Genomic DNA, 27,595 nt, shown 5'->3' with positions numbered 1-27,595 from the left:
TGCAAACCTCAGCACTGTAAACACTGAGCACGGTGGTGCACACCTCTAAATCTAGCTCTTGAAAAATGGAGGCAGGAAAACTCTAAACCAAGGGTATCCTCAGCAACACAATGAGTTTGACATTAGTCTAGGTGAGGTAAGACCTGTCTTAAAAAATAAAAATAAAATTAAAAGTCCCTCCTTTCTGGGAGACAGTAGTCTAATTAATATAGAAGCTAACTAACCACGCAGATGATTACAATATTGTACAGTAAAGATGCTGGTGAAGCTGCCCCTTAGTCAGGAATGGCAAAGTTTCCTACCTGTGTCATCCCACTGGTTAACAGTGGCGTCTTTCTGTGGAAGGTTCTGAGTCTGTGTGTGACTGGGAGGGAAAGAGTGTTGTGATTGATTAGTGATGTCTGCCACAGACCTGGGAGAAGAATTAACCGTACAAGTGCCATCCTATTTATAAGTTACAAGCACTAGTAACTCTGGGTTAATCAGGATCTGGTGAAAATCTTATCACCATAAGGAATGAACAGGAAAGCTCTAGAAAGACAAAAAAGGTAGCATGTGTGGTATATTGTGGGAAGGGCTGAGGAGATGAAATCTCTGTAAGTTTTCTGTGACTCCTGCCTGAAAGGGAGATAGGACCAGAGGAACTCAGGCCTTGCATTTATGGATGTCCTACATCCTGCATGCTGGCCATGTAGACAGAGGGCCACAGGGCTGGTCATTAAGAATGAGCAGAGCTTCAAGGGACAAGCCTCACCCACATCTCTGTATCCCACAGCATCTCCAGTGGCCCCATCCAGAAGCCTGGCATCTTCATCAGTCATGTGAAGCCTGGCTCCCTGTCTGCAGAGGTGGGGTTGGAGGTACGTGCCAGGATGAGAGAGACAGGGCCACACATCAGCAGATGTTGTACCTTCCCACATAGCTTTTTCCTGGCCAGCACTGGCTGATGATTCCCTAGTGGTCTCTAGCAGGGAAGGCATTGCAGAGAAGGGGTATTGGACCCCTCTGTCATCTTCTTCAGCTCTGGCAGCCATTGGTCCTAGGTCTGTGTGTGTGGATAGTGGGAGTTGTCTTTCTGCATTCTAAGCCCTATAGCAACTCTGAGGGTCAGGTACTAATGTTACCCCCACACTGAGGAGACCAAGACAGTGGCTCTTCAAAGGCTGCCTTCCTACAACATAGGGCTGGAAGTCAAACCTTTATGGTCTTCTGTCAGAGCTAGGATTCTTAACCACTTCTTGAGACAGATTCCTCACCTACAAGATAAGTATGCTAGAACCTTCCTTCTAGAATTGTTGTGTAGATTAAGTTAACATTTAGACAAGATCTGTGCCAGGTACTCAAAGTTGATCAATAAATGTCAACCATAACTGTTACTATAATGAGGGACCAACAAAGCCTCTGCTGTTTGGAAAGTCCAGGGCCTTCTGTCCATTAACTAAACCTTGTAAAGGAAATGTCATTATCTAGCAAAAGATATTAATTTGTAGTAGTGTGATGTTTGATAGCCAAGAAGACCATCATGGCCTGGGGGGACATGTGCCAGGGTGAGTTCGCAGCCCTTCCAGATCCCTATCAGAGCAGGCCATTGGGTCTGTTTCCTGGAAAGAGTCAGAATTTGGCTGCTTAACCAAAACCTTTATGTCTGGCATGCCAGGAGACCTTTCTGCGGATGAATGTAGGGATCGCACACATGCACACACACCAACCCTTTTCTGTTTCTTGCCCAGACAGGGGACCAGATTGTGGAAGTCAATGGCATCGACTTCTCCAACATGGACCACAAGGAGGTGAGATGTGGGGTCCCCACCTGCTGTATCTCCTCTTCGTCCAGCCAGTGCTGTGATGGCTGAGAGACCCTTATGTTCTCTGCCTGCATTGCTCCAGTCTGACCGTCAGGCCCCAGCTGAATGACTGTCCCTGTGTCCACAGGCCGTGAATGTCCTGAAGAGTAGCCGCAGCCTGACCATCTCCGTCGTAGCTGGAGCTGTAAGTTCAGATGGCGGCGATGCCCCCCCATGACCCCTGACCAACTCCGTGACAGGGGCAGCCCCTTCTCCCCAGGGGCTGAGCTTTCACAGTCGCCCCCCAACAGGGCCGGGAGCTGTTCATGACAGACCGGGAACGGCTGGAGGAGGCACGGCAACGTGAGCTCCAACGGCAGGAGCTCCTCATGCAGAAGCGGCTGGCAATGGAGTCCAACAAGATCCTCCAGGAGCAGCAGGAGATGGAGCGCCAGTGAGTGGCCCGCTGGGGACCTGCTCACGTCCAGACCAAACACTGGACTTCTGCCTGCTTGTCCTGGGCCAGCTGCATTCTTTTTGTTGTGCCCTCAGTGGCAGATTACAGTGTCCGTTCCGGTCCTAGACAGCCTGACTCGTTGCTAAAGAGCCCTGGTTTTCAGGCACCGGTGCTATACAGAGGCTCCTGCTGGCCACAGTCAGCATTTACTATGTGTATTGTGTTGTTCATTTCTGGACGTGGTTTATGTTCCTAGTTTAGCTCCCATGGCAACCCAGGGAGGTAGATGGAGTCAACATATTGGATAGGCAAGAAGGCTGAGGCTTAGTGAGGTGAAGCCACCTATGTCCAGAATCATAGGTGGCCAGGCCAGGATGCTAATCTATACAGTCTAGGTCAGGAGTCTGGCAGTGCCCACAGGGACACCCACCTGTGGTGATAAGCCCACCTCTGCATGTTTGAAATAGCGGGCTGAGAAAATCAATAGCACGTGCAACTCAAATCAAAACCACTGCCAAAATGCCAACTCTGATACATTTCAGGTACTAAGTATTTGGGAAAGGGAAGAGGGTGCCACTCCATCTCACCATCATGGAATCAGCCTGGTACATGGTGCCTGCTTCACCTTTGGATGGGAGCTGACACGCCTGTGGACCTGCTACCTGCTCCTGTGGCACAGACTCTCTGCCCAGCAGCACAGATGAAATTCCCTCAGAGTAGAGGGTCCAGACTTTGCAGAACCACTCTGGGCATAGACTCACACAGGCCAATTTCTATTTGTTTTAGGAGGAGAAAGGAAATCGCCCAGAAGGCTGCCGAGGAAAACGAGAGATACCGGAAGGAGATGGAGGAGTGAGTGGGTTGGGGTCCATCCCGAGCGCCCGTGGCTGCACGTCCTGAGCTCAGCTAGTCAGAAACATAGACACCCCGTGTCATTCCACAACAGAATTTATTGACTCACAAGAAATTTACAAGCTGCATTGACGTCATTGGCTCAAATGCACCAAATAGTTCCAATTTTCCTCTTTTTTCTTCCAGCCTTATTTACTGTCATAACACCCACATAACATACTACACTGTGTTCCAGGAGCCGAAGCATCAGGGACAGGTGGGAATTGCCTGGCTGTCAGTTCCTGGATGTGTGTCAGTCATTTAACATACCCTGGATAGTCAGGTGACCAGTCAATGAGACTGTCACCATTACAACGTCAGGTGTCCTTCTCTTTATGGGGTCCAGGTTGGGGGCCTTCACTAGTCTAGTGTGTTGGGTAAGATTTGGGGTTTGCTTTTCGGATACAGTTGTCATACACCCATGTACCCGTATGTTCCCAGCTTACTTGAGTAAGTTTGTAGGTGGGACCTCTCTACTTTTAGGAGTGAGCTATCGTGGGTGGACCTGGACACACGGTAATGTCTACATGTACAAACATGTTGTAGAGTCACTCACCTCTGCACTTTCACTCAAAGCAGAGACAAATGGAGTCACTCAGGGCAAGGCACAGCCCAAAGCTATCGTTCCATACAAGGCAGAATAACAGTACAGGGCTCAGCCTGCTCTCAGCACTGGTCCTACATATGTTCACAGGAGTGAGACAAGCCACCTGCGGCCAGCCGACTCCTCTCTAAATCCTCTCTTCTTTCACCCCCTCTTTTCTTCTAACCAAGTCTTTCATCTCAGTGGAGCCAGAGTGCATTGCTGAGTGTGGACCTCTCTCTGTAGCACTGATCCTAGCTTGGGCTAGAGCTGTGAAGCCTCCCTTCCCAAGATAGTCAAGGTTCTCTGGTAGCCACAAGCGAGCCTCTGAAGGTTCTGCCTCTGATCGCCCGGGTGGCGGTCTCTTTTCAGGATCGTGGAGGAGGAAGAGAAGTTTAAGAAGCAGTGGGAAGAAGACTGGGGCTCAAAGGAACAGCTCATCTTGCCTAAAACCATCACTGCAGAGGTGCACCCGGCGCCCCTTCGCAAGCCCAAGTGTATGTACAACCTGTCTGGGATGGGGTGGTGCCCAGGGGTCTAGACAGAACTATGGCCTTCCCCCCTCGTCAGCACCTCCCCAGGTGACTACCCCAGGGATATCTGCACTGTATTTCACTCAGGGAGAGGCAGTGCTCGGGACCATCAGCTGTAGCCTCGGTAGGAGGGATCTGCTTACCCTCCTTGTCGGGGTGTGGTCCATGCACCAGCTCCCACATCATACCCCATGGCACAGATGCAGCAGATGTTTGGTATTCTGTAGAGGGTACAGAGAGCTTGGCAGCTGTGGGCTGGCTTCTAGCATGACTCCCTGAGCTTGCTGAATAGCATGCTGTCTTCTGGCCTGGGTCTGAACTAGGATTGTGTTGAAACCAGCACGGAGAAAGAAAGGGTAGATCTCTGGTGGTCTAAGGTTGCCACGCAACTGGGGGAACAGCTAGTCAAAGAGCCCCATCACTCACACTCCTGCCATTAGCACACTAAGGATGGAGGCAGAGAGGGGAGCATGAGACCCCCCCGCTCCTTGTACTCTCTGGAGTCTGGGGGTGTGCCACGTTGGCCCTAAGCTCTCCCTGCCCTTCCTGTCTCCTCTTTAGCAGTCGTGTGTTCTTCCTCTGGTTTCAGACCTCCATCAGAAGCTCCCCAGCTACCTGCTCTCAGTCCCATCTTCCAGGATGACTCAGGAGCTAGTGGAGGAGAGGGCCTCCAAGCAATGAGGGGCCATGGCCATCACAAGTCCCTCATTCTTGGATAGATGTTCAGTCCCACCCACTGTCTCTTTCTAGTTGTGATTGACACAGACAGGTTCTCCTCACCTTACTGTGCTCACAAGAGCACAAGGCCCAGATTGTGGGAACCTCCAAGTGGGTGTATCCCTGGTCCCGAGAACCAAGGTTCCTCATTGCCATGGGGCTAGCTCAGCTAATTTGAGATCCCACCTGAGCCCTGCACCCTTGCCAGCACCAGAACAGTGGTGTAGGGTGTCTGTCGAGATTCTTCCATCTCACTCTCCCCTGGCAGCAGGGCACAGGTGTCATCCTCAGAGATGACAAAGCCCACTCTCATCACCCTCCCACATGTTAGTTCGTATTTGCTGAGGATTGGCCTGAGATAAATTTTCAGTGAATGATCCGTATGTTAGACGGGAGCTAATTTGCCCTTGTGAGTGAAATAGGAGCTTCAGAAGGAGAGAAATCGATTTTAATTGCTTCTGTGAAAGTAATCCGAGCCAGTGTGGTACCTTCTAGAAACTGGGTCTCCGCTTTGCAGAGAGCACGCCCTCTCAGGGATTATGGAAAATAAAAGGCCTTTCACAGGCTAGGTATTTATTTAATGCTTCTTAACCAAATTGAGTTTCCTGAGTAAAAGGGGCAAGAGTTTTCCCTTGCTCAGGCTACAGTATCCTGAGGCAGTGCTCAGATGGATGACTGAGTCCTGGCTCCCCCTGGGGAAGCGGTTGCAGCCATCCGGCTGCACTGCGCAGCCATTAGCCCCATGTTTGATCCTTCTCTTGCTGCTGTGACCAAAACAATTTAAGGAAGGAGAGGTTTTCTTAGGCTCACAATTTGATCATCATGGCAAGGAAGTCAGAGCAACCGGCATATGAGGTAGCTGGTTACATCCTGTCCATAGTCTAAGAAATGCACACACACACACACACACACACACACACACACACACAGATCACACAAACCACACACACCACACACATACACACACCTCACACACACCACATGCACAGATCACGCAAACCACACACACACACACACACCACACTACACACACACCTCACATACACTGTGCACACATACCACAGACACATACATACCACACCTTGCACACACCACACATACACACATGATTCATACACACCACACACACACACACACACACACACACACCGCACACACCACCACCCATAACACACACGGACACATGGGAAGGTGTAGGAGCTGGTACTCAGCTCACTTGTTTCTTTTTATTCAGCCTGGTACCCCAGCCCATGAGCTGGTGTTCCCCACACTAGTCCTGGTGTTCCCACCTCAGTTAACCCAATCTTGAAACTCCCTCACCGACACACCCAGGGCTTTGCCTCCCAGGTCGGGGAGGAGGGGTCTAGATCTTGTCAATTGGCAGCATTTATGACTGCATCTTGCATTCAGGACTGGTCCACAGATGCAGCCAGCCTGCTCTCCCCTGCCTGCTTCAGAGAGGCTCCAGCCTGCTTCTCCCCTGCCCCCTCCACAGAGGCTGCAGAGGTAAAGGAAGGCTGCATGGCCAGCTCTAAGGAGCTGCTCCTTGACCACCTTCAGCACTAGATCCAGTTAGCCAGCACTTAGACCTGACCCAGGTTTCTGTGCCTGTGAGGGGTGGGCTCTGCTTTTGTAAGAGAAGAGCCTGGGACGCCTGCATTGGCAATTCTTGTAACCCCGGTTCCTGCGGGAGCTGGACAGCTGCCTCAGCCACCTCCGCATGGCCTACCAGCCACGCCCAACACTGCCAAGCTCTCAGAGTAGGACACACTGTCTCAGAGACGCCGAAAGACTCTTTCTTAGCTTAGCAGCAGAGTGTGAGAGAGGGGAGTTCTTTACCAAGGACCCCTTCCCTTAGCTGGAAGGTGAGGGGCTTAAATGAGACATCACTAGCCCCCTCTCCCTCAAGGATACCCCTCAATTATTGTCCAACCAATAGACCCATGTCTTGAAAGTGGTGGGAGTTTTCTATCAAACTAAGTAGTCCTTTGTGTCTCGGGAGTGGAGCCTGAACACAGCCCCTAAGAAAGGAGACCTTAGGAAATAATGAAACACAGTACTTCCTGCTGGGCTTCTAGGGAGGTCAGGATCCAGGCTGTAAATAGCTAGAATGGATAGTTGTTTCCACATGATGTTGAAACTCCTATTATACTAACGACATATGGCCTGTGTATACAGCTTCCTTGGGAGGCCCAGCCTTCATCTACTGCCCACATAGCTCAGATAACCCCCAGGAGATGCAGAGCCCTAAGACGAGGGTAGTGAGAAATAAGATCTAGTATCCCATGGAAAGCTCCTCTCCTCAGTCCTACATAATATTCCGATACTGCCAGCTTCTTCCTGCACCTCCAGCTTTCAGCTCAGTGTCCTGCAAAAGGATCCTCATGCTAAGGTCAGGTCAGAGGTCCCTACTGTTAACCCATTTAACAGACAGAAGAGTCCAAACTACTGAGGTTCAAAGCACTATGTGCACCTGCCAGAGCAACAGAGCTTAGCTGGAGGCTCTCGAGTCCTGCTGCTGCTCTTGACTCCACAGCTTCCTGGGCTCCTTCACACCCCTCTTGGGAATCCTCTTGACTCATCAGCTTGTCCCTCTCGTCCCTTGGGTAGATGATCAGGGAGCGGAGGCCAAATTGGAGCCTGCAGACCACCTGGATGGAATCACGGAGCAGGGACAGCAGGTTGGCGCCCATGCTCCACTCCCTGGCTTGGCTGCCCTGCTTGCTCTGCCCACCTCCTTCAGACATAGTGGAGACACCAGCTCGAAAGAGCAGGACCGTGATGGGAACCACTGGGGTCTGTGAGGACGCACCTGGCTTCTGCTTAGCCTGTGCACAGAGTGCCAAACTTCATGGCTAGGCTAAAAACTTACCTTCCACTTGGCGGTACAGCCAAACCACTGGCTGGAATACTTAAATACGGCCTCCCCAAGTATCCCCACTTCTCTGGCCTTTACCGTAAGACTCTATAGACTCCTCCCACATTAGACACTGGACTGGTGTGCCCGATCTAATCCTGGGCTCAGTACCCAGGCCAGCACCGAGAGCCAGGCATGGGCTATCACCGCTAGCCTTGAGGGCTCAGGTCTGGGGCACTGTCCCACTGTGTTGTTGCCTAGGCAAGGAGACTAAGCCTTGTTTATCTGATCTGGGTAGGGAATCTCCTTTCTGGATGGAAGCTTATCTCCTGCTTGCTGTTAATACTCTGCCCTTCCAGAACCTTCTAAAATGACTGCCTTTCTCTGGTGTTTAAAGAGGGGCTGCAAGCTGTGCTGTGAGACACTTGGGCTCTGTCTGGAGTTCCAGGTAGAGGCTCGGCTGCCTCTTGTTTGAAGCCATTTCTTAGCTGTGGAAACCAGGCATCTGTTTGGGGAGTACTTTATTCTCTTTCCGCGGGGTTTGTGTTTGCAGCCGTTCTGTGATTTGGGAAAGCATGTCTTTCCACAGGCATGGTGACCCGGAGTCTGGGAATCAGGGCAGTGCTTAGGCGGTTTCCAGCCTGCTTTGCCCAGATCTGTCGTTGGATCAGGGAAAGTGGGCCAGGGAGCAGATTTTACTGCTGGATTTCACAAAGTCACATGTTCCTTGGGAGCCCAGCTCCCAACTGTTGCCCACGGATGCTGCGTCTCATCATTTTTCTCTGTCCTTGTAGCCTTTGGGTGGTTTTACCGTTACGATGGCAAATTCCCAACTATCCGGAAGGTAGGACAGGCCTGAGCAAGGTGCCGTGCTCTCCTGAGTTTTATGTGAGCTGTGGTCTTTCCCAAACATTTCTTCTCCTCATTCACTTGCAAGCTGACTCTTTGACCCTGTCTGTCTGATATCTGGCAGGGGCACTGTGGTAGAGATATCATGGAAGGGAGAGCAAGCAATCGTAGCATGAGACTTGTCTAAGCCTTGGGTGGCTCTGATGGGATTGGGCGGGGGCAAGCAACTTCAGATTTGGTATGCCAAGCAAGACCAGAGCCTTGACCAGAAGCCGGGGCTACGCAAGGTGAAAATGCCAGGGTGGGTGACATAAAGCAGTTCATGATGACCCTGCCAGATGCAGCTTGTGTGGAATTTGGCACCCGAGTTTGGGAAAACAGCCATATTAATTCCAACTATTCCCTAGACCTATCTTTGCCTGGGTCTAGGATTATGTATCTTTCCATTCTCTGAGACCTTTAATTTTCTATCTAAATCTTATTATGCTATCTCCAGGCCCCATAAAACTCTCATCTTTTGTCTTACTAAATTTCATCAACATTTGATTATGAAAATGCCACAGTTAATATCTGGACTGTATATTAGACATTCAAGATGGCTTGGTATTTAGAAATCGGGCTGCTGACATCAATCTGAGCGAACTCAGCGGTATGACATCACTCAAGCAGCTCAGCTCACTCCAGCAAGGTCCCTTAGAGACAAAGCAATGTCAGCGCGTGAGCTTGGGGCACTGGGCAGCACACGCCTGTTACACTGCAGCAGTGGTATTCCTGACACGTGTGAGTTTTTACCTGAGATACCAGCTTTGCACAGCAGTGAACAGGCTTAGGCTACAGCTCCAGCAGGACTCCTTCCCACCCTGTTATAGTCTCAGAATATGTGTGATCTCCTAGGATTGTGCTCTCCATATCACAGGCTAAACCCATGGCTTGAAGTCCTACTGTCCACTCTTTGACATTGTGACATGCATGGCATTGTCATCTATAAAATTCACATACAATCAAGTTACAGAAGCCTCCCAAGAATGAGCTCACATTTTAAGTAAGTCTGTGTTTTTGTATTGGGCTATGTTTGTAGCTATCCTCGCTGCAGGCTTGAGGCTGGGCATGTCTGGGGGAGGCTCATTGAGTTAGCCTGCTGAATCTTCCCTTTATAGTCTCTATTGGAACGTGGCTAAAGAGAACAGCAGATACAGTACACAAACGCATGCACATACTCATATAATATACATATTATATGAGTATATAGATTACATACGTATATAGATTACACATGTGTGTGTACGCACAGATACAGACACTACACATATACACACATGCCCCTAGATTTTACAGGAAAAAAATAATCAAAACAAACAGATAGGGCACGGGTTCTCCAAACACTAATAGCTGTGGAAATGTCAGTGAGCTGGAATGTTCTGCACATACGAATTATGTTCCTTGGAAGTTGCTCTTGGTAAAGGGGTCAGTCTAGATCCCCCATAATTGCCGTTCTACAACAGCTGGAATTTTGGCTTCTGTTTTATTGGCTTCTGTTTCCCAAAGAGAACAGTTGTTGGTAGATAGATGGAAATGGATGTTTGCCATGAATGTAACTGATGATTAAGGCACAACACAAGAATAGCCCTTACGCCAGCTCTGGAAACCCATCTTCACTTTGTCCAGAACCACCAGACATGATTTATTTCTCGGTAGCTGGAACTAAGGAATACATCCACAACCATGAGTATCAGTAGTCATATCCCAGATCTGAAAGAAGAGATTCAAGTCTCATACGCTGGCCCTGAGTCCTCTCAGTCCAAGGCCACTTCATGTGGCCCCAGTCTGTGCATGGCCTGGAGGGGTTACGGTTTCGTTCAGGACCCTTCGTGAGAGCTGCTTGAGTGGCTTGAGACTGGGGAGATGGCTCAGTAGGTAAGGCGCTTGCTTCTCAAGTGTAAGGACCTGAGTTCAGATCCCAGAACCCACAGAAAAACCTGGTTGTGGTAGGATGCCTGTAATCTCAGAGGTGACCAGATGGGGGCAGAGGCAGGCAGATTGGAGATCCCCAAGCCTTTGTGAAATTCCATTCCAACAATAGAGCCTGTCTTAGACAAAAGGTGGAAAGCTCCCAAGGACCTCTACCTAAGGCTATCCCCTCCACCTAAGGCTATCCTCTGCTCTCTGCACATTTACCTACAGCAACATGTGCACTTCCTGCACACACACACACACACACACACACACACACACTACACAAGGAACTGTTTCAGGAAATCACGAATGGCCTAATTTGCAGGAGCTCCCAAACTGGCAGGGAAGGCAGAATTGTGGGCATCTAAGTTACCTGTACAGGGATAGAGGAGCTTACCCATCTACATCTGATAGTAGATGCTTTTACTGAGATTGGGACAGGAGCTGTCTCCTGTCACTACCCTTCTCAGGAGCCCACTCTAGCTGTGAAATCGCTGTAGGTTTCGTTTTCTAACTGATAGAATGGCCATTCCTATCATGGTGGCCCCTGAGGAGACCATGACCTTACTCTAGCTAGCTGCCACTTAGTAGAACGTTTCTGGCTCCTGCTGGGGATTGCTGTCTGGACCTACACCATGATCTGGGAATTCACCTCCGAGCTGAGCTGGGGGCCCTGGTGAGCAGGGCAGCCATGAAACAAGCAGAACCGAAGCAAAGAGAAACATTTCCTTTGGATGCTGTGGAGCTCTGGAGCCAGGTCCCAGAGGCAAGCATTTCCAAAGCTTTCGTGGCAATAGGGTTGTCTTTAGTAGGGGCAAGATGAGCCCTTCAGATGTCTAGAGACACCCCTAAATCAGCTAACACGAAAAATTTGCTTCCACTGTTGCAATCCCTCATTCTGGGCCTTGGACTCTGAGCGGACTCAGAACAGAAAAGCAGGAAGCCCTGATAGACAGAGGCACAGTTGTTCTGGAAATTGCCCTGATTTTGTCTGGTTTTCTCTGTATCCTCTTCTGAGCGCTGTCTCTGTGCTCTCTCTGGGTGATGGGAGCAATCTCCCACCTGCTGTGTCCCTCTGCCCCCAGATTATCTGAGCACAGTAAAAGACTGAACCTGGAGGACTCAGATCTGAGCCTGGCTCCATCTCTTCCTAGATGTCTGACTTGTCGAGCGACTTGACTTGTCTGAGTTTGTGGCTTCCTTCTGACCCTGCACCCCCAAATCCTGCAGTTTTCAGTTGGAGACACAGTTTAGAGGAAACCCCAGTTTTGGACGCTCTGTGTGATACAGTATAGAGCTTACAGATCAAGACTGAATTTAGTGTCCCTGGCGTAAGGCCCCACGTCCAGACCAGGACAGATGACATTTGCACAGCAGGTTAACTAGCTCGCTCAGATTTTCTAGAATCTTCCCGAATGCATCGCTAGCATCTGAACAGGAGTTCCCTTTCTCCTCTGATGCTGGGGAAGGCAAACACCCAGGTCCTGGGAAGTAAATACGATGCCTTTCATTGAGCAGTCCTTTGAGATTTACAAAGCCCTTTCATGGATGGTATTTCATGGGCACTGGCTAGAAGCCTGTGGGGCAGCTGTTTCCCCTCCTTCAGAGATGTGATGAGTTCAGGTCCAGAGAGATTACAGAACTTAGCCAAAAGGTCACACAGCTAGTTAGTGAACCAATAAGCCAGTTCTGGCTGCTGGAGGAGTATGTCTCCCACTCTACAGTGGGTAGCAATGCCCTTCCTGACCTCAACCTGAGGTCCAATGCCCAGTGTGACAGGACAGACCTGGGAGTGGGGCTCACTGAGGCAGTCTGCCTTGTCCTGTCTGCAAGCTGGGTGCCCTGCTTGCTGTCCTATGTTAGTGCCAACAGCACCTTGTCACCCTTATCACACACACAACGCTCCATCTGCCCAGAAAGAAAAAGAGAAGAAGAAAGCCAAGTATGACAGCCTGCAGGACTTGCGAAAGAACAAGAAGGAACTGGAATTTGAGCAAAAGCTCTACAAAGAGAAAGAAGAGATGCTGGAGAAGGAGAAGCAGCTGAAGATCAACCGGCTGGCCCAGGAGGTGTGTGCACAGTCGCAGGGGTGTGTGCATTGTCTCACTACTTCCAAGGGCCAGTTAGGATCTTTCTCCACAGACGAGTGTAAAGACAGGCCCATCCTTCCCAGTCTAGAGGTTACAACTGCCCCACCTACCCAGGGCCATCTGGGGCCAGCTCTAGATGCATGTTAGGTGTGTGTTTGAGACTAAAGCTAGTCTCCTGGCTTAGGGTCTGGATCTGAGGCTAACCTCCCTGTCCAGACTGAGTCTTGGGTTTATCACTGACATATAAGTCTGCCCCCCTTTACTTTATCCCTCCAAGGTATAATTCTGTGAAAAGGCCTCTTCTCCTTAGAGCTGATCTTCTGGCTCAGAGTCTAGCTGAGATTAACCCCTCTGCCTCTTTTGAAAGTCTGGTTCACCTTCCACTCACCTGTCTTATTCGGTCCGCTCTCACCAAGTCTCACCAAGCTCAGTATATGGGTCCAACACTTAATGTAGATGTCAAGTCTGAAACTATCTCCAGAAAATCAGGCTTAGAATCTGAGGCTGCTAACTCTGTCTCTGTGTCTGAGGCTAGACCTCTATAACCTGAGAGTATTCCTAAGACTAACCCTGCCAATAGAACTCTTACAGCATTAGAGGTTTCTGTCTTGAGTGAGGTGGCTGGCCTGAGCTTCCTGGCTGCAGGCAATATTCTTTCTGCTTCTCTTTAATGCTCCCATGAATCACAATGCCAGGCTGATTAGATTATAAAACCAGAGAAGTCCTGGGAAATGTGAAGTGTATTAGGTCTGGCACTAAGAATAGATTAGCTTCAAAATGAAGAATAAGACTGAATTTGCATTTCTGAGGACAGGGCAGCCCTGCAGGGAAGCAAGAGTAAACTTAAATCCATATTAGGGGTGAAGAGGCCACGAAGGAACTTCAAGAGCCTCAGGGTTTTGTGGCTCTTGGGAGCCAGCACCGTCAGGCAATGCATGAGCTCCTGCAGGCTTTTCTGTCACCCTGGCATCCCAGCCTCTACCTCCTAACTTCTGTTCTCAGGCCCAGGTGGATTTTTTGTCTGTCTAGATGCTGGCCTGCCAGCCTGTACTGAAGGGTTAGAGCGGCGCCTCTGTGTGTGGCTTGCCTACCTGATTCAGCTTGCCCTTTGTCCTCTTCTTTGAACACGGGTCCTGGGTCCCAGGTGTCTGAGACTGAGCGGGAAGACCTTGAGGAATCGGAAAAGACTCAGTATTGGGTGGAGAGGCTCTGTCAGACCCGTCTCCAGCAGATTTCCTCTTCCGATAATGAGATCGCTGAGGTAACAGAACCTTTTTTTCACCTGGACCACCCTGACCACTTTAGAACAGTGCACCCTGAGCGTAGCAAGAGGAGCGGTGGCCGTTGGTCGTCACTGCCAGCCACGCCAGTACACAGTTTATTGTCTACAGCCCAGCCCTGACTGTTCTCAGCAAGTCCTGTCTTGGGGAGGGGAGACATGTCTGTATTTATGAATTTATCTTCTGGGTGGCCACAAATGCCTTCTGCCCTGAGACAGTCCCCACTGGGCCTGTTGTCCATGCTGTAGTACCTGCTCCAGTACTTAGGCTCCCCTAAGTGTTCGAGTGTGTCCTGCTCTAGAGGGTAAACTGTCTGGTCATGCCCGGGTGGCACAGCTGGGGCCTCTCCTCGGCTGGGGTGCTGGGTGGCAGCACACACGGTTCTGGTCTGAGTGATGGGGCTTCAGCCGTAAAAGAAACAGATAAGAACATTGTGGACATGTTGTGGAATAGATAATGACAGGACTTCTCCACCCCCAGATGACCACAGGGCCCCCACCTCCCCCACCTTCTGTGTCTCCTCTGGTCCCACCCTTGAGACGCTTCGCCGGTGGGCTCCACCTCCACACCACTGACTTGGATGACATCCCCCTGGACATGTTCTACTACCCGCCCAAGACTCCCTCGGCATTGCCTGTGATGCCCCACCCTCCATCCATCAGCCCACCTTCCAAGGTCCCTGCCCCTCCCGTACTTCCTTCATCAGGCCACATGAGTGCTTCATCCTCACCTTGGGTGCAGCGCACTCCACCCCCGATTCCCATTCCTCCCCCTCCATCCATTCCCACGCAAGACCTCACTCCTACCCGCCCATTGCCCTCAGCCCTTGAAGAGGCCTTGGGCAACCACTCCTTCCGCACTGGGGACCCAGGCCATCCAGCCGATGACTGGGAAGCAAATACCCACAGTGGGAAACCCACCAGCTCCCCCTCCCCTGAGCGGAGCTTCCCACATACCCCAAAGGTACCACCTGATTTATTCTGCATGTTGTGCTTTCAAACAAAGTGGGGTGTGGGTGCTGTTTCCCCTGTCCTCCACTGCTCCAGTGAGTGGAGACAGGAGGAAACATCATCTCTGCCTCTTCCCAGGTGTGATGTCCTATCCTGCATGGGTGTGCTTTGTGCTGGTTTTGAAAGTCCTGTGTTTACATGGTGAATTGCTGTGACCGTGAAATGAGCAACAATGGTTTGGGTCAGTGTCATTGTCCTCTCAGCTCCTGAGCTAGTGAAGGCTGGTGACCTGCAGTGTGGGCCTTTCTGGTTGTGTGAATGAATAGCCAACTGTGTCTTTATAGTAACTGAGAAAGTCTCATAAGTGGAAGTGAACCCCTGATTTAGCTGCAGAAAGGGGACATGGGGAAAATTTAGGGGGAGTTCCTAGTTATGAAAACCAAAGGATGACAATCCAGGGTAATCATAGGACATTATAGCACCTTTTTTCATAGCAGTAGCAAGCCACACTGAGTTGGTATGTTATACCCAGACACTTCTGGCCACCACCCAAGAAACATTGAAGATGAGAGGTTCTTAGAAGTTCTCAAATTTACTATTAAAAGATGAGAAATGTTTTTCTTGGACGTTGAGAGACTGAGCAGTGGTATTTTCAGAAAGACATATTTCCCATTGATTGATCTTTAGCCAAAGACTGCTTTGGAAGAGTCAGTCCCTGAGGGCCATGTGAGGCTTTGATCCTAGTAGCTCATGGTCTGGCTCGTGACTCAGCGGAGGAGGTTCCCGTCCACAGGAGGTGAGGTGTTAGAGGTGTTCGGCAGCACCCCACCAACGGCTTTCATCAGCCTCCTACTCGTTCCTGTAGGGAGCGTGGATTCAGTAACTCCAGTCATCCAGGGAAGATGGCCATGCCAGGGTCCTGATGTGGCTGACAGTTCCCGGCTGGAGGATCACAGGGGGACTGGAATCCTGTGAACCTCTGGTGGGGACTTGATTCCTGCAGCTCATAGAGAGAGATGTCTCCTCACTCGAGGAATATCTCTCCAGAGCCAAACCAGCCATCAGGTTTAAGAGACTGTGTTAGCCTGGCGAGAAGGTCCCATATCTCTGTGATTGACCAGAGTGGGCAACAGCTTTTCCTCAACATGTCTGACTCCGAGATGAGGCACTGGGCTCATGCCTTGCACCTCTTGGTATAAGAAGTAGGTAAAGGCAGAGCTGAAGAAGGTCCCATGAGGCTGGTACACCTACCTTCCAGGAATTTGCCAACTGAAGGGAGAACAATACAGATACAGGGCTCTTCTGAAGCTGGCACAGCGAAGTCTCCATCTGCTCCATCTGCGGGTGCCTCTGCCTTGTTGGGGCTTAGAGCTAAGCCTTGAGGGATACAGTACAGTAGGGGGCAGAGGAAGACCATCAGAGCAGCAAGAAACATAATGATAGTAGGAGGGACATAATAAGTCAGACCTTGTAGTCTGGCATCGTGGTCTGTCATTCCCTGGCTAAATGACTTTGGGCACCTGTTACTCCTTATATGTGAGCCTGGACATCCGGGTCTGTAAAGTAGAAATGCAAGGGGCACCCAGCTACTGTGAAAACCAGACAAGTTAGCGCATGAAAGGGGGGCTCAGAATGATGGGTCAGAACTGTAAGCTCAACACTCCAGAGACTGAGACAGGAGGACCACTGAATTTGAGGACAACCTGAAGTACACATAAATTTCAGAACAGCCTGGGCTACAGAGTGAGACACCAAAACAAAACAAAAACTCCCACAAATAACCATAAAAATAAACTGGGTCTCATGTTGCCCAGGCTGGACTTGAACTCGTTAAGTAGCCAAAGATGACCTTAAACCTCTATTATGCCTGCTTCTGCCTCTCGAGTGCTGGGTTTGCAGGCATGTGGCACCTGCCTGCTGGGGAATCGATCCTAGGGCTTTGTGCGTGCCAAGAAGGCATTCTACCAGCTGAGCAACATCACCACCCTCCCTGTACAGCGCATTCTGAGTTAATACTAAAAAGAGTGGCAGGTACTCAACAGACAATAAGTATTGCTGTTTAGGAGTTCCTAGTCTGAGTTAGTAAGAACAGAGTGATTTAGAACAAAACCGTACGTAGGACATCCTCTCAGCAAACACTGTGCAAGATTCAAGACAGGCTCCACTGACTAACTCTCCACTGCTCAGAGCAAAGGGTAGCTTAAGGTCCCCACGCAATGAACCTTAAAGGACTGGACCGTAAATATCTCAAGTGACAGAAAATGCAGAGCTGTCCTCGACTCAAAGCTGCGTCATCACGCTGGCCTCCATCTCATCTACCCAGTCCTCCACCTGTGTGCCCCTTACAAGTTTGCAGTGTGGGGGTGACAGCATGTTTGCATGCCATCCTGCAGTCAGCCTGCCTCACTGTGTGTGCCTGGCATCGCAGCACCTGCCTAAGGAAGGTTCTGAAAACCCTGTGTGTATGACCAGGCACCGTGTGGTATGCCCGCCATATTGTCCAGTTATTCATATGCTCAGCCAGCATATATTTGTGAAGTACCTACCATATGCTAGACATTCCACCATTAGACTGGAAGCCATAGTCCCTGCCCAAGGCAGTCAGTCTAGTAGGAAACAGGGTTAAGGGAGGGTATCCACAGGTGTCTGGGGGAAAGTGTGGGAGAGGGGAGGAGCAACAATTTTCAAGTTACAACCCAGTCTGGCAAAGTGGAACAAAGGCTTCGAGGTGGCAGAGCCTGAGGTCTTAGAGGCTGACATTGGGCAGTGTGAGGAGCCTGGGAAGGGGACGGTGGGGAGACAAGAAAGAAAGGTAGAGAGTCTCATGAAGGGCTTTGGAGTCAGGCCGGGGGTGTTGGCACTCTCTGGGGACCTGTCAAAGGGTTTGGGGCCGGGCTGTGCCATGATAAGAGATATTTTTACCGAGTGATCATGTGGTTAGAACAAGTTTTGTCAGCTCCAGAATGGTCTGGTCCTGGACCTGTCCTCACCAGGGCTTCTAGACACATTGCCTAGACACTGGGAATCCCAGATGCCTCATGCCACCCCACGGAGACATGAATACTGCCAGAGGAGAGAGCCTTTTAAGGAAGGGGACATTGGGTGACTAACGTGAGGGAGTGTGAAAATGTGTCCTCTGAAAGACAGTGGCTGGCCCTCAGAACCCCTCAGCCACACTGAGGCAGTGGAGTTCTGCTTGTGAAAAAGAACCTCCCCAAACCTCTTTCAGGGCAGCCGAATCGGGCTGGCTCTGTGCATGGGAGTGATTTGCATGTTTGTAGAAGCACCATGGCTGTCCCTGGCCAATTTACCAAGATGTCACATGGGTCTCTCTTACACTAACCCCTGTAGACATTTTGCCCAAGCCCACAGCCTCCAAGAGGCCCTGGCGTGTCCACCATCTCCAAACCTGTCATGGTCCACCAGGAGCCAAACTTCATCTACAGACCAGCTGTGAAATCCGAGGTCCTGGTAAGCCCCTTGGGTTCCCCTCTGGGGTGTTTCTAGAGCAGCAAACCAGGATTCTGTCACCTGAGTTCTCACATCTCCAGAGGGGAAATGGAACATGACACAAAGTCAGATCAGGTGTCATCTTGTCACCTTACATTGCTCAGAAGATGAATCCACATAGCCGTACCCAGTAGAATTCCTGTTGTCTGACTGACTGCATAGGCTGAAGCTCCACCTAAAGATGACAGTGTTGAGTCTGGGGGGTGGCTGAGCTGCTGGAGTGTTCGCTGTGTGAGCACAAGAACCTGAGTTCAAACTCCAGGATCCACATTTTTTTACAAAGTCGGGCATAGTGACATGATCCCAGTATAGCGGAGACAGAGGCAGGCAGGTTGTTGGAACTTGCTTGCTGGTGGGCCAGCCTAACCTGCTTTGTGAGTTCCAGGTCACTGAGAGACCTGTCTCAAAAGATAAGGTCAGCAGCACCTGCAGAATGACACCTGAGTTTGTCCTTTGGCCCCCACATACATGTACATGCATGTGCACACATGTGTACGTGCACATATATGTGCATACAATATGAATACATAGTGAATACAAATCATGGTGTTAATACCAAAGAGGGGCTGCCTCAGAAGATGACTCCCATCACCCCTGTTCACAACTGAGGAAGCTGTGCGGTGAGGTGGTGTTGTTTGTCCATGGCACTCCTCTGGAACTCCAGAGCCGTGATCTTTGTGCTGGGCCTGACTGGCGTACAAGGCCTGTCTGGCCAGGCGTGGGGCACCCTCCGCGGGGAAAGTGGCCAAAGCAGATCCCGTGATGTCCCCATTAGCTTCTCAGTCTTCGTTAGGATCAGGTCTGCTCCCCACAGCTAAGGGAGCTGGGGTTCGCAGACATCCCACAGGGATCCAGCCTCTGACTGGCCTCAAGCACAGCCATGAGAACTTTATTCCCTTCAAGGAAACCCTACCCAAACGTCAGAGTGGGGCACTCCAGATCTAATTTTGAGCTTTAGCTGTCTCGTTGGCTCCCCTGAAGGGCAAAGGTCATGCTCTGGGCCTGCTGAGTCCACTTGTCTTCTGCTCCACTTCCCAGCATCTGCTGCATGGGAGGCCTGGAGTGCTCCCCTAACATAAGTCTATTGGTGGGGCTGGGTATGTGTGTGTGTGGGGGGGTGGGGGGACAGCAAGGTAGTCTCAGGCTGGCAGCCCCAGGCCTGGCACCAGGGGGCAGACGACACCTATTTTTAACATGCTGTGGGGAACTGTTTTTTATTCCTGGCAGCCGCAGGAGATGCTGAAGCGGATGGTGGTGTATCAGACAGCATTCAGACAAGTAAAATGACACCCATAGTAGTCCTGTGAATCTGGTCCTCCCCCCACTGTCTCCCTGCTCCTGACTCCTCCTTCTCCACTCCAGTGCCTGGCGGTTTCAAGGTTCCCCAAGCACCACCTGCTGGGAAGCCTCAGGCCAGCACTGTGTCTTCAACCCCCCACCCCACCCCCCACCCCCGCAAAGGGGACCCGTGGCTTTTCAAAGTTAGCACTGACAAAAGAAGGCTACCAGCAGGAACACCATCCTTACTCCCTAGTTCTCCAAAGAGGAAGTGGGACACAGGGGACCCTGGAGGCCGAGATTAGGAGAAAGGAGGGCGTGGGAGTGGGCCCGCTGGATCCCTGCTTGCTCCTTTAGCCTGCACTTGTTCCTCGCAGATTGCAGTTTTCCCAAGCCACAGGAGATGGTGGCAGCTGGCTCCTCAGTGTGTCTTGGAAGTCTTTGCTGGCATCTGAGTTGGGTCAGGCAGGATAGCCATTTCGCTACCCTACATCCTGGGACTTCCATCCAGAACCACCTACTGGACTGACAGCCTCACCAAATCAAAAGTGACCTGGCTAGCAGTCGCTCCTACTCCCCCACTCAGGAGCTTCTTTCACAGGCAGAGAATAGATGTGGTGGGGGAGGGGCCAGGGGCAGAGTGTCTGAAGGCAACTGCTGACAGCCCAGGGACCCGTGATGGACAGTAGACAGCTAATCCTTAGAAGGCAAGCCGTGCTGGGCCAGGCCCTAGTTCTAAATTCACCAAGCGTCTTAACTCGATCTTCACAGCATCCAGAGATGGAGGAGCTTTATTGTCTTCCCTGTGCCACAGATGTGAAGCAGAAGCAGGGAGTGTCCCTACTGGTGTCAGAACCTGGATTTAGACCAGGACATTGTCTGTGATCTACTCCATTACGTCACCTGCCTCTCAAATCATTTCCCTTGCTCAGTAGGCACTGCAGGGCCCATAGCTAGAGACACAAACAACCCTCAAAAGGACAAAAACAGCAACTCAGGGGCAAGAGGCTTCAAGCCTGCAGTTAAACCCTTGACCTTCTCCTCTGTCTTGTGACCTTAGGCATTATTGTCACCCCTCTGGCCTCAGTTTCTCCATCTGCTGAACCAAGGGTGTAGCTCTCTTAAGGCAAACAAGCAGTAATGTTTGTAAATCTCAGAATTCACACAAGACCTAAGCACAGTGCTCAGAGTCCCACAACGGGTACTGTAATCAGCATGGCACAACGTTCCGGAAGGAACAGCCAGGGATAGATAAGTGCCTCTCTTGGCGGCAAGGGCACGGGTCCCAGATTCTGCCTAGTAACCTTCCTAGTGCTTAGATGTGCTGTGTCCCTCGTTCTGTGTGCTGTCTGACATACAGAGACCGGCCAGACAGATCCAAAACCTGATTGGGGTTCAGCCTGGAAAATAAAAGGCTAGGGGAGGGGGTGCAGGCAGACATCCAGGGACCCATCTGGTGAAGCTGGGCTCTCATCTTGTGCCCAGAGTTCCATAGCTACAATCTGGGAGGAGCAGGATCTCTGGCCTGCTCACAGGACTTGGCAAAGGCCTAGGAAACTGTGTGCCCTCCTTTCCAGTAGGGACTGACTGTGTTTTTTTTCTTTTTTTGTGATCCTAACTCAGGAATCCCACCCTGGCTTTTGAGGCCGTTGTCGCCCTAGCTTGGCTTACTGTTGGCGACTCCTGGCCCACTTGCTCTGACTTCGCCCTCTTCTTCTCAGCATGTTGTTTCCGATTCTGATTTCACCACAGCTGCCCCCACTGAGCCAGGGCCCCGGAGCTGTGTATTCTTTTCATCCCCCATGGGGAGGGAGGCCTCTTTCCTCCAGACACCCGCCCCCAATCTCACCACGCCTCTCTTCTCCCTTATAGAGTGCCCCTTGCCTACCCCAGGCACTTGTGGCCATGTTCGCCAGGCCAAGCAACCTCCTCCTGGACCTCTCTGAGGTCAGAGCACTGGGTGGAGAAGCATGGCTTCACACGTATGGCCTGGTCACATCCTGCAGTGAACAGAGAAGGCCAGCCTGGGCCCCAAAGGCCTGCAGAGTGAGACTCTCTGTGAGCCAAGGTCCACCTGCTCAGGTGTCCAGATCCCAGTGATGTTCCTGAAGTCACAGTTGGCCACCCACCATAGAGCAGAGACAGGGCCACGCGCTTCCAAATGCTTCCTGCAGCTTCCTGCTGGCCCCTAAGCGGGGTGCTGCCTCCGTTGTCACTGCCAGCCTCCTCCCTCGACCCCCACCCTGACCACAGCTACCCCCATCCCCTGCTCACTTCTGCTCCCTGGAATCTGGCCCGCTTGCCCTCTTCCTTGCCTGTCTGAGCCTGTATTTGTAGTGTGCCTCCGTGGCCTCTCCTCTCCATGCTAAAGCCCTTCTTTTGCTTCCAGGATTTCAGAAAATATGAAGAAGGCTTTGACCCCTACTCCATGGTAAGAGGCAGCTCTCCAGCTCAGGGGAAGCAGTCCCCCAAGTGAGAGGAACTGGAGCTTTATTCTGGACCGTGGGGCATACAAAGAGTCCCAACAGTGCCCCAGACGCCCTTTCCTGCAAAGGCTCCATTTAGACAGCCTTTCAGTGTGAACCGTGGTGTGTGTGCTGTGCATATATGTATACATACGCACATTCATGTGTGTAATACATGTACAAAATGTGTTGCATGCATGCAAGTGTACATACACACACGTGTTGGTGTGGTGTGGAGTTATCATAGCAGCTACTCTTGCAGAGCGAGCTTTAGCTTTGTGCCAGGCACCAGCCATGTGTTCATGAGGCTCTTTCTTCCATCACCCTAGTAAGCCTAGAACGGGGGGCTGGGTCTTGGGGCTGCGAGTGCATGTGTGCATGTGTGCGCACATGTGTGTGTTTGTTGTCAATCAAGGCCAGGGTACTCACACCCTTCAGCAGGTTCACAGCTGTCCCCACCCTGGTTTTCTATTTCTAGTTCTCACCAGAGCAGATTGCAGGGAAGGATGTCCGGCTTCTGCGCATCAAAAAGGTACCTGGTCACGGGGTGGAGGCTGGTCACCAACCTTCTCTACCTTTGCCATTTTGGTCCCTACTTATTCTGCTCCTAGGGCTTCTGATCCTCTCCCTGCTCCTTGTGGGGATACATACTTAACCCAGGCCTGCTTTCTGTCATGGTTCTGCCATGGCCTCTGTACTGCATGGTCCATGCCTCCTACACTCTGTAACCCTGCGGGAGACTTCCTGGTGCTCCACAGGCTGCTGTCTGTATGGCCACCTAAGACCTGCTTTCCTCCACCCAGGAGGGGTCTTTAGACTTGGCCCTGGAGGGTGGAGTGGACTCCCCCGTGGGGAAGGTGGTCGTCTCTGCTGTTTATGAAGGGGGAGCTGCTGAACGGCATGGTGAGTATGGACTGACGTTGCCTATTGGAGGGATGGCGTGATGGGTAGACCAGATGGCCCAGAAGAGCAGACATCTACTGGCTTCAGATAGCTTCACCCTTGTTCAAGACTGTTAGGCTCATCCAGCAAACCAGCTAGCTAGACTCAGACATTGCCTGAGTGCCACAGTGCCAGGACCTGAGGTGGTAATGCCCAGGTGCTACCCGGCCCTCTAGGGACTCCAAGGCTTGTGGCAGAAATAGATTCAGAATCACAGCTCCTTATAGTAGCAGGATCATCAGCCAAGGACTGCTGGGGAATGATGGTGGGGCGGAAGCCGTGAGAACTCAGGGTATGGAGTGCAGTGGAGCCTACAGAGCTGAGTGCCGCAGCCTGTGAAGGAAGAAAGCAGAGGATGCGGAGCGCGGGAGAAGCATCCTGGTGGAGGAGGTGGTCTGTGGAATGAGGCACACATCAGGCATTAGTTTAAGGACCTGGTCCACAGACCTGGGTCTAAGAATTCCATGACATTTACTCATTGAATCCATTCACAGCCCCTAGGTGTGCACCATAGTGATTTTAATTTTACAACTTAGAAACTGTGGCATGTTGAGATCAAGTCACTTCTTCAAGGATTCCCAGCCAGAAAAAGATGTAGACAAACTGACCATTTGGTTTAGTGCCCAGTATAAGTAGTGCCTCTAGGGAGGTCTTCCCCAGCTTAGCGCCCCACCGAGCCAGAGACTTCCCAACACTCCCTCATACACACTGACTCTCCAGCGTCTTTCTTCCCTTTTAACAAAAACAGGCTCTGCTGGGGCTGGGTTTGTAGCACAGGTGGCAGTGTTTGCCTCGCATGCATGGAGCCCCGAGTTCCGTTCCAGCACTGTATAAATCAGGATTGGTGGCACATGCCTGTAATCCCAGCACTTGGGAGCCGGGAGCATGTGGTTCAAGGCAACATAGTGAGTTTGAGGCCAGCCTGGGCTACATAAGATTCTGTTTCAAAAAATGAACAAAACCCCAGAACCCACCATTGGATCAGGACCCAGGCTGTCTCCTGCTCCACACTGTCAACCCCAGAACCCACCATTGGATCAGGACCCAGGCTGTCTCCTGCTCCACACTGTCAACTCACTCACCTGTTCCCCTTTGAAACCCTGTGTCTCAGACTCGTTGTTACGGATGCTTCTGCCACAGCAAGAGGGGCTTCTGTACTCCAGGAACACTTCTAGAGTCTAGATGCCCCTTCAATCCTAGGCAAGCACAGGAAATCCTAGGACCATATCCCTTCAAGCTACAAGACCCTCCCATGGCCAGAGGGTGGAGGGGTAGAGGACCAGAGCCCGAGACAGACAGGAGCCTGGAAGATGAGCTTCTGCAGTTACTCAAACCAGGAGAGCACCCTGGCCACCTGGGTGCTGTTCAGCCCGGCTAACGATGGCCTTGGCCTCAGGGAGCCTTCCCACTCAAAGCCATTATCTCACTCCTGCTCAGCAAGACAATTGTTCAGAACTTCCTGTTGCCACACTTTCCTCTCCTACTCCCATTTCTGTGCAACCTGAAGGACAGTTTGTTGCCTGGCCCACCTGTGTCTGTCAGGGAAGGACCTGTGCTACTCCCTGGTTCCCTCATGGCCTTACTGAGCGTCATTATCCTCAGTCCCTCTGCACAGGGAAATCTGCTTTGTGAGGTTTGGTGGTACGCAGGTTTAGACATCCCAGGAACACAAGGTCCAAACTATGGCTGCCACCTCGCTGACTGACACACACCACATTCCTGAGGTCTTCACACTTCATCACTTCCAAGTGACTGATTTCCATGTAGCCCAGAGTTTCGTGCACGTCAACCAGAATTCTGTCCAAAAGGGAGGTGTGGTAAATCTGCTTCTTTACAGATCCATGGTGCCTATTTTCCTATCTGAAACTTTGACAGGTCTTGCAGTGGGGAACTTGTTCAGTCTATGCTTCTTGCCTTCCTAAAGTCACGCCATCCCAGCAGCACGTGTCAATGGCGGTCTTTGTTTTAGCACCCCTGTCGGGTCCCTGTTTGTGTTAAATGCTGTGAGAAGTGCTCAGGTGAGAGCGGTGAGCCAGGAAGAGAGAGTCCTGCCCTGTGGAGCCTGGAAGAGATGGGAGGGGTCATCAGCGAGTGAATGGTTGTGGTCACGCTGTGAAAATTGTGGAGCTGCAGGTACTCCAAGGGACTTGTTCCTGATGGAGGGCATTGGAGAGGCTTGTCTGACCTTGATGACTCCGGCTTTCTGAACTGCCCCAGAAATGCAGGCCCATCCTGCTGCAGAGTACAATGCCAAGGGCTCCACCGTTGTCTACTGGGGCTCTGCAGAGCTAGAGAGCACCCATGCGAGGGCCTTGAGAAACTGAGTCCGCTTTGTCTTCAGGAGCTTTCAGAGTCCAGGGTGGGGACTCTTCCACTGTCTCACAGTAATGACCCACACAAAGTCCTGAATTAAGCACATGTCACAAGTAGTCCAGGTGCCAATCTGCTTCTTCCTGAAGGTGGTGTTGTGAAAGGGGACGAAATCATGGCCATCAATGGCAAGATTGTGACGGACTACACCCTGGCTGAGGCTGAGGCTGCCCTGCAGAAGGCCTGGAATCAGGGTGGGGTAAGAACGAGCCCCTCCCCCTCCCTCCTCCCTCTCTGGCCCAGACCCTGGTGTCTGAAGCCTGGCCTTGCAATGGCAATGACCCAGTCCAGGGCTAGTACCCAAGGTCTAGACAGTGGATTGGACCTGAAAGGCTACAGCTCTGAGAATTGCCACTTCTTACTCAGTCCTGAGTCCCAACAGTCAGTGGCACAGAGTCCAGAAGACTGGACATGACCATCTAACCCCCTCCCCCCGCCAAAAAAAAAAAACCCTCCAGGGTCTTCTCTAAGTGTGTGCTAAGTAGGAATCAAGAGAATATCGGGGAGGGGGGGACTGCAGAGAGTGACCAGACCAGAGAGCAGACGGAAGAGGGCCTGGTGATCTGTTCCGTGCTCAGCAGATATGCCACACGGATCAGGACTACCACATAAAGTCTCCCAGGAGGTGCCCTGCACAGTCTGAGGGGTGCCTGCCTACAGACCAATGTAAATGGTGCCCACTCACATTGTGCAGTGCACAACGTGTGCCACTGTGTGCAGGCAGCTGAGCCTGAGGTATTAAGTTCAGTGCCGAGGAAGCTGACCAGATGGGCCTGGGACCCACATGAGAGGATGTGGAGAAGAGAAGACCAGCGGGTAACACGATGACCTTTGGTGATCTGAAGGGCTGTGCTAGGGCAGAGGAGCAGTGCCATGCTCTGGAGGGAGGCCACGGGATGGGGTGAGTGAAGTTCAATCTTAGGAACTTGGTGTGGGGGGAGGGGCAGTGCTCTTTCAGGACTTGCCAGTGGGCGCGCCCGAGGCCAGGGAGGACAGTGCAAGCTAGCAATGGTGATGATGCCATTGAGGGGACTGAGTGTCAGCATCAGAGACTGAGACCCATAGAGCCTGTGTTAGTTATGAGTCAGGGTTATACATGTAGCCAGTCAGTGGTACACTTTCCTAGGATGTACCCCAGACTTTCAGGGGTCACCTCCATGAGTCCATGTATGATTCTGAAGTGACTGCCTAGCCCTGGTCCATAGATTCACATGGGAACTTGGTGCCAAGTGAGGGTCTTGTAGCCCTGATTCTGGGGAAGAGCTTTCCTAGGGTATGGGCCTCCAGAAAGGAACCCCAGCATTTACTGTGCCCTAAAATGACCCTGGTCTGTGAAGCCCGGGAGTGGAACAGAACACCAGGCAGGTGCATCATCCACCCTCCGTGTGCGCTGTGGTCACATGGTTTCTCTCCACAGGACTGGATAGACCTTGTGGTTGCCGTTTGTCCCCCCAAGGAGTATGACGATGAGCTGTAAGTGTGTGCAGGCATCCTGCCCTTGCTCTCCCTGTCCTCCCAGGGTTCTGGCCACCTTCCTCCAGACTCTCCCAGTGAAAGGGATGCCCTGTGAACCCATCTGCTGGCAGTCATGGGGCCTAGAACACCCTGGGTTAGGGACACCCTGGAACAGAGTCCCGGACCTTAGTAGCTAGTGTTGGCTTGCATCACTGACCCACCCTCCTGCCCAGCATAGCCTCCATTCCACATGCCTTGAAGAATCTATAGTGCCTATTGGAACCCAGGGCCTAGGCACGACTGGAGAGGCAGAAAGCAGTACAGGGGGAGGTCCTGCAGAGCCTCGCCCAGCAGTAACCGAGCCTCTTGTCTCCCGCTCCACCCTGCATGTGTAGCTCTTCTCTTCCCTCTTCTGCAGCCGAAAGCCCCCAGCTGGTCCCAGAGCAGCTTGAAACCCATGAGGCCGTGTGTAGACACGGGTTCTTCCTGCGGCTGGAGCCCACGGTGACTAGGCAGGCAGCTGCAGGGCTCTGTCTGCCCATGCTGCATGCCATGTGTTGCCCATGATCCTGGCAGGTTCTTTGGACTGGTATCAGAAGGGAGATAGAGGCAGCCTGCAGAAATGTCTCCC

General features: G+C 51.6%; 1 protein-coding gene across 8 annotated transcripts in view; it reads left to right on the top strand.

The window, feature by feature from the left end:
- Nucleotides 1-27,595, top strand: part of Ush1c (USH1 protein network component harmonin) — a 44,716-nt gene that overhangs the window by 15,857 nt on the left and 1,264 nt on the right. For 2 of the 8 annotated variants that reach the window (XR_015736413.1, XM_087901545.1), the window contains exons 9-24: nt 776-860; nt 1,731-1,790; nt 1,933-1,989; nt 2,096-2,238; nt 3,028-3,093; nt 4,088-4,212; nt 7,576-7,646; nt 12,541-12,693; nt 13,859-13,975; nt 18,296-18,415; nt 19,682-19,732; nt 22,122-22,163; nt 22,676-22,729; nt 23,001-23,100; nt 25,599-25,708; nt 26,927-26,982. Coding sequence is in view for 7 of the 8 variants with exons in the window: in XM_087901545.1 (XP_087757671.1) it covers nt 776-860; nt 1,731-1,790; nt 1,933-1,989; nt 2,096-2,238; nt 3,028-3,093; nt 4,088-4,212; nt 7,576-7,646; nt 12,541-12,693; nt 13,859-13,975; nt 18,296-18,415; nt 19,682-19,732; nt 22,122-22,163; nt 22,676-22,729; nt 23,001-23,100; nt 25,599-25,708; nt 26,927-26,982 (1,410 nt within the window). In the remaining variant the exon portion in view is untranslated. Of the gene's footprint in view, nt 1-775; nt 861-1,730; nt 1,791-1,932; nt 1,990-2,095; nt 2,239-3,027; nt 3,094-4,087; nt 4,213-7,575; nt 7,647-12,487; nt 12,694-13,858; nt 13,976-14,474; nt 15,571-18,295; nt 18,416-19,681; nt 19,733-22,121; nt 22,164-22,675; nt 22,730-23,000; nt 23,101-25,598; nt 25,709-26,926; nt 26,983-27,595 lie in introns of those variants that run through there. The other 6 variants (XM_087901546.1, XM_087901547.1, XM_087901548.1 and 3 more) reach the window with 6 other exon arrangements.

Source organism: Myodes glareolus, chromosome 24 (assembly GCF_982192425.1).
Source record: "Myodes glareolus chromosome 24, mMyoGla1.1, whole genome shotgun sequence".
In the NCBI taxonomy this organism is placed as follows: domain Eukaryota; kingdom Metazoa; phylum Chordata; class Mammalia; order Rodentia; family Cricetidae; genus Myodes; species Myodes glareolus.
Note: the sequence above shows the minus strand (reverse complement) of the source record. Positions and strands in the feature narration are given on the sequence as shown.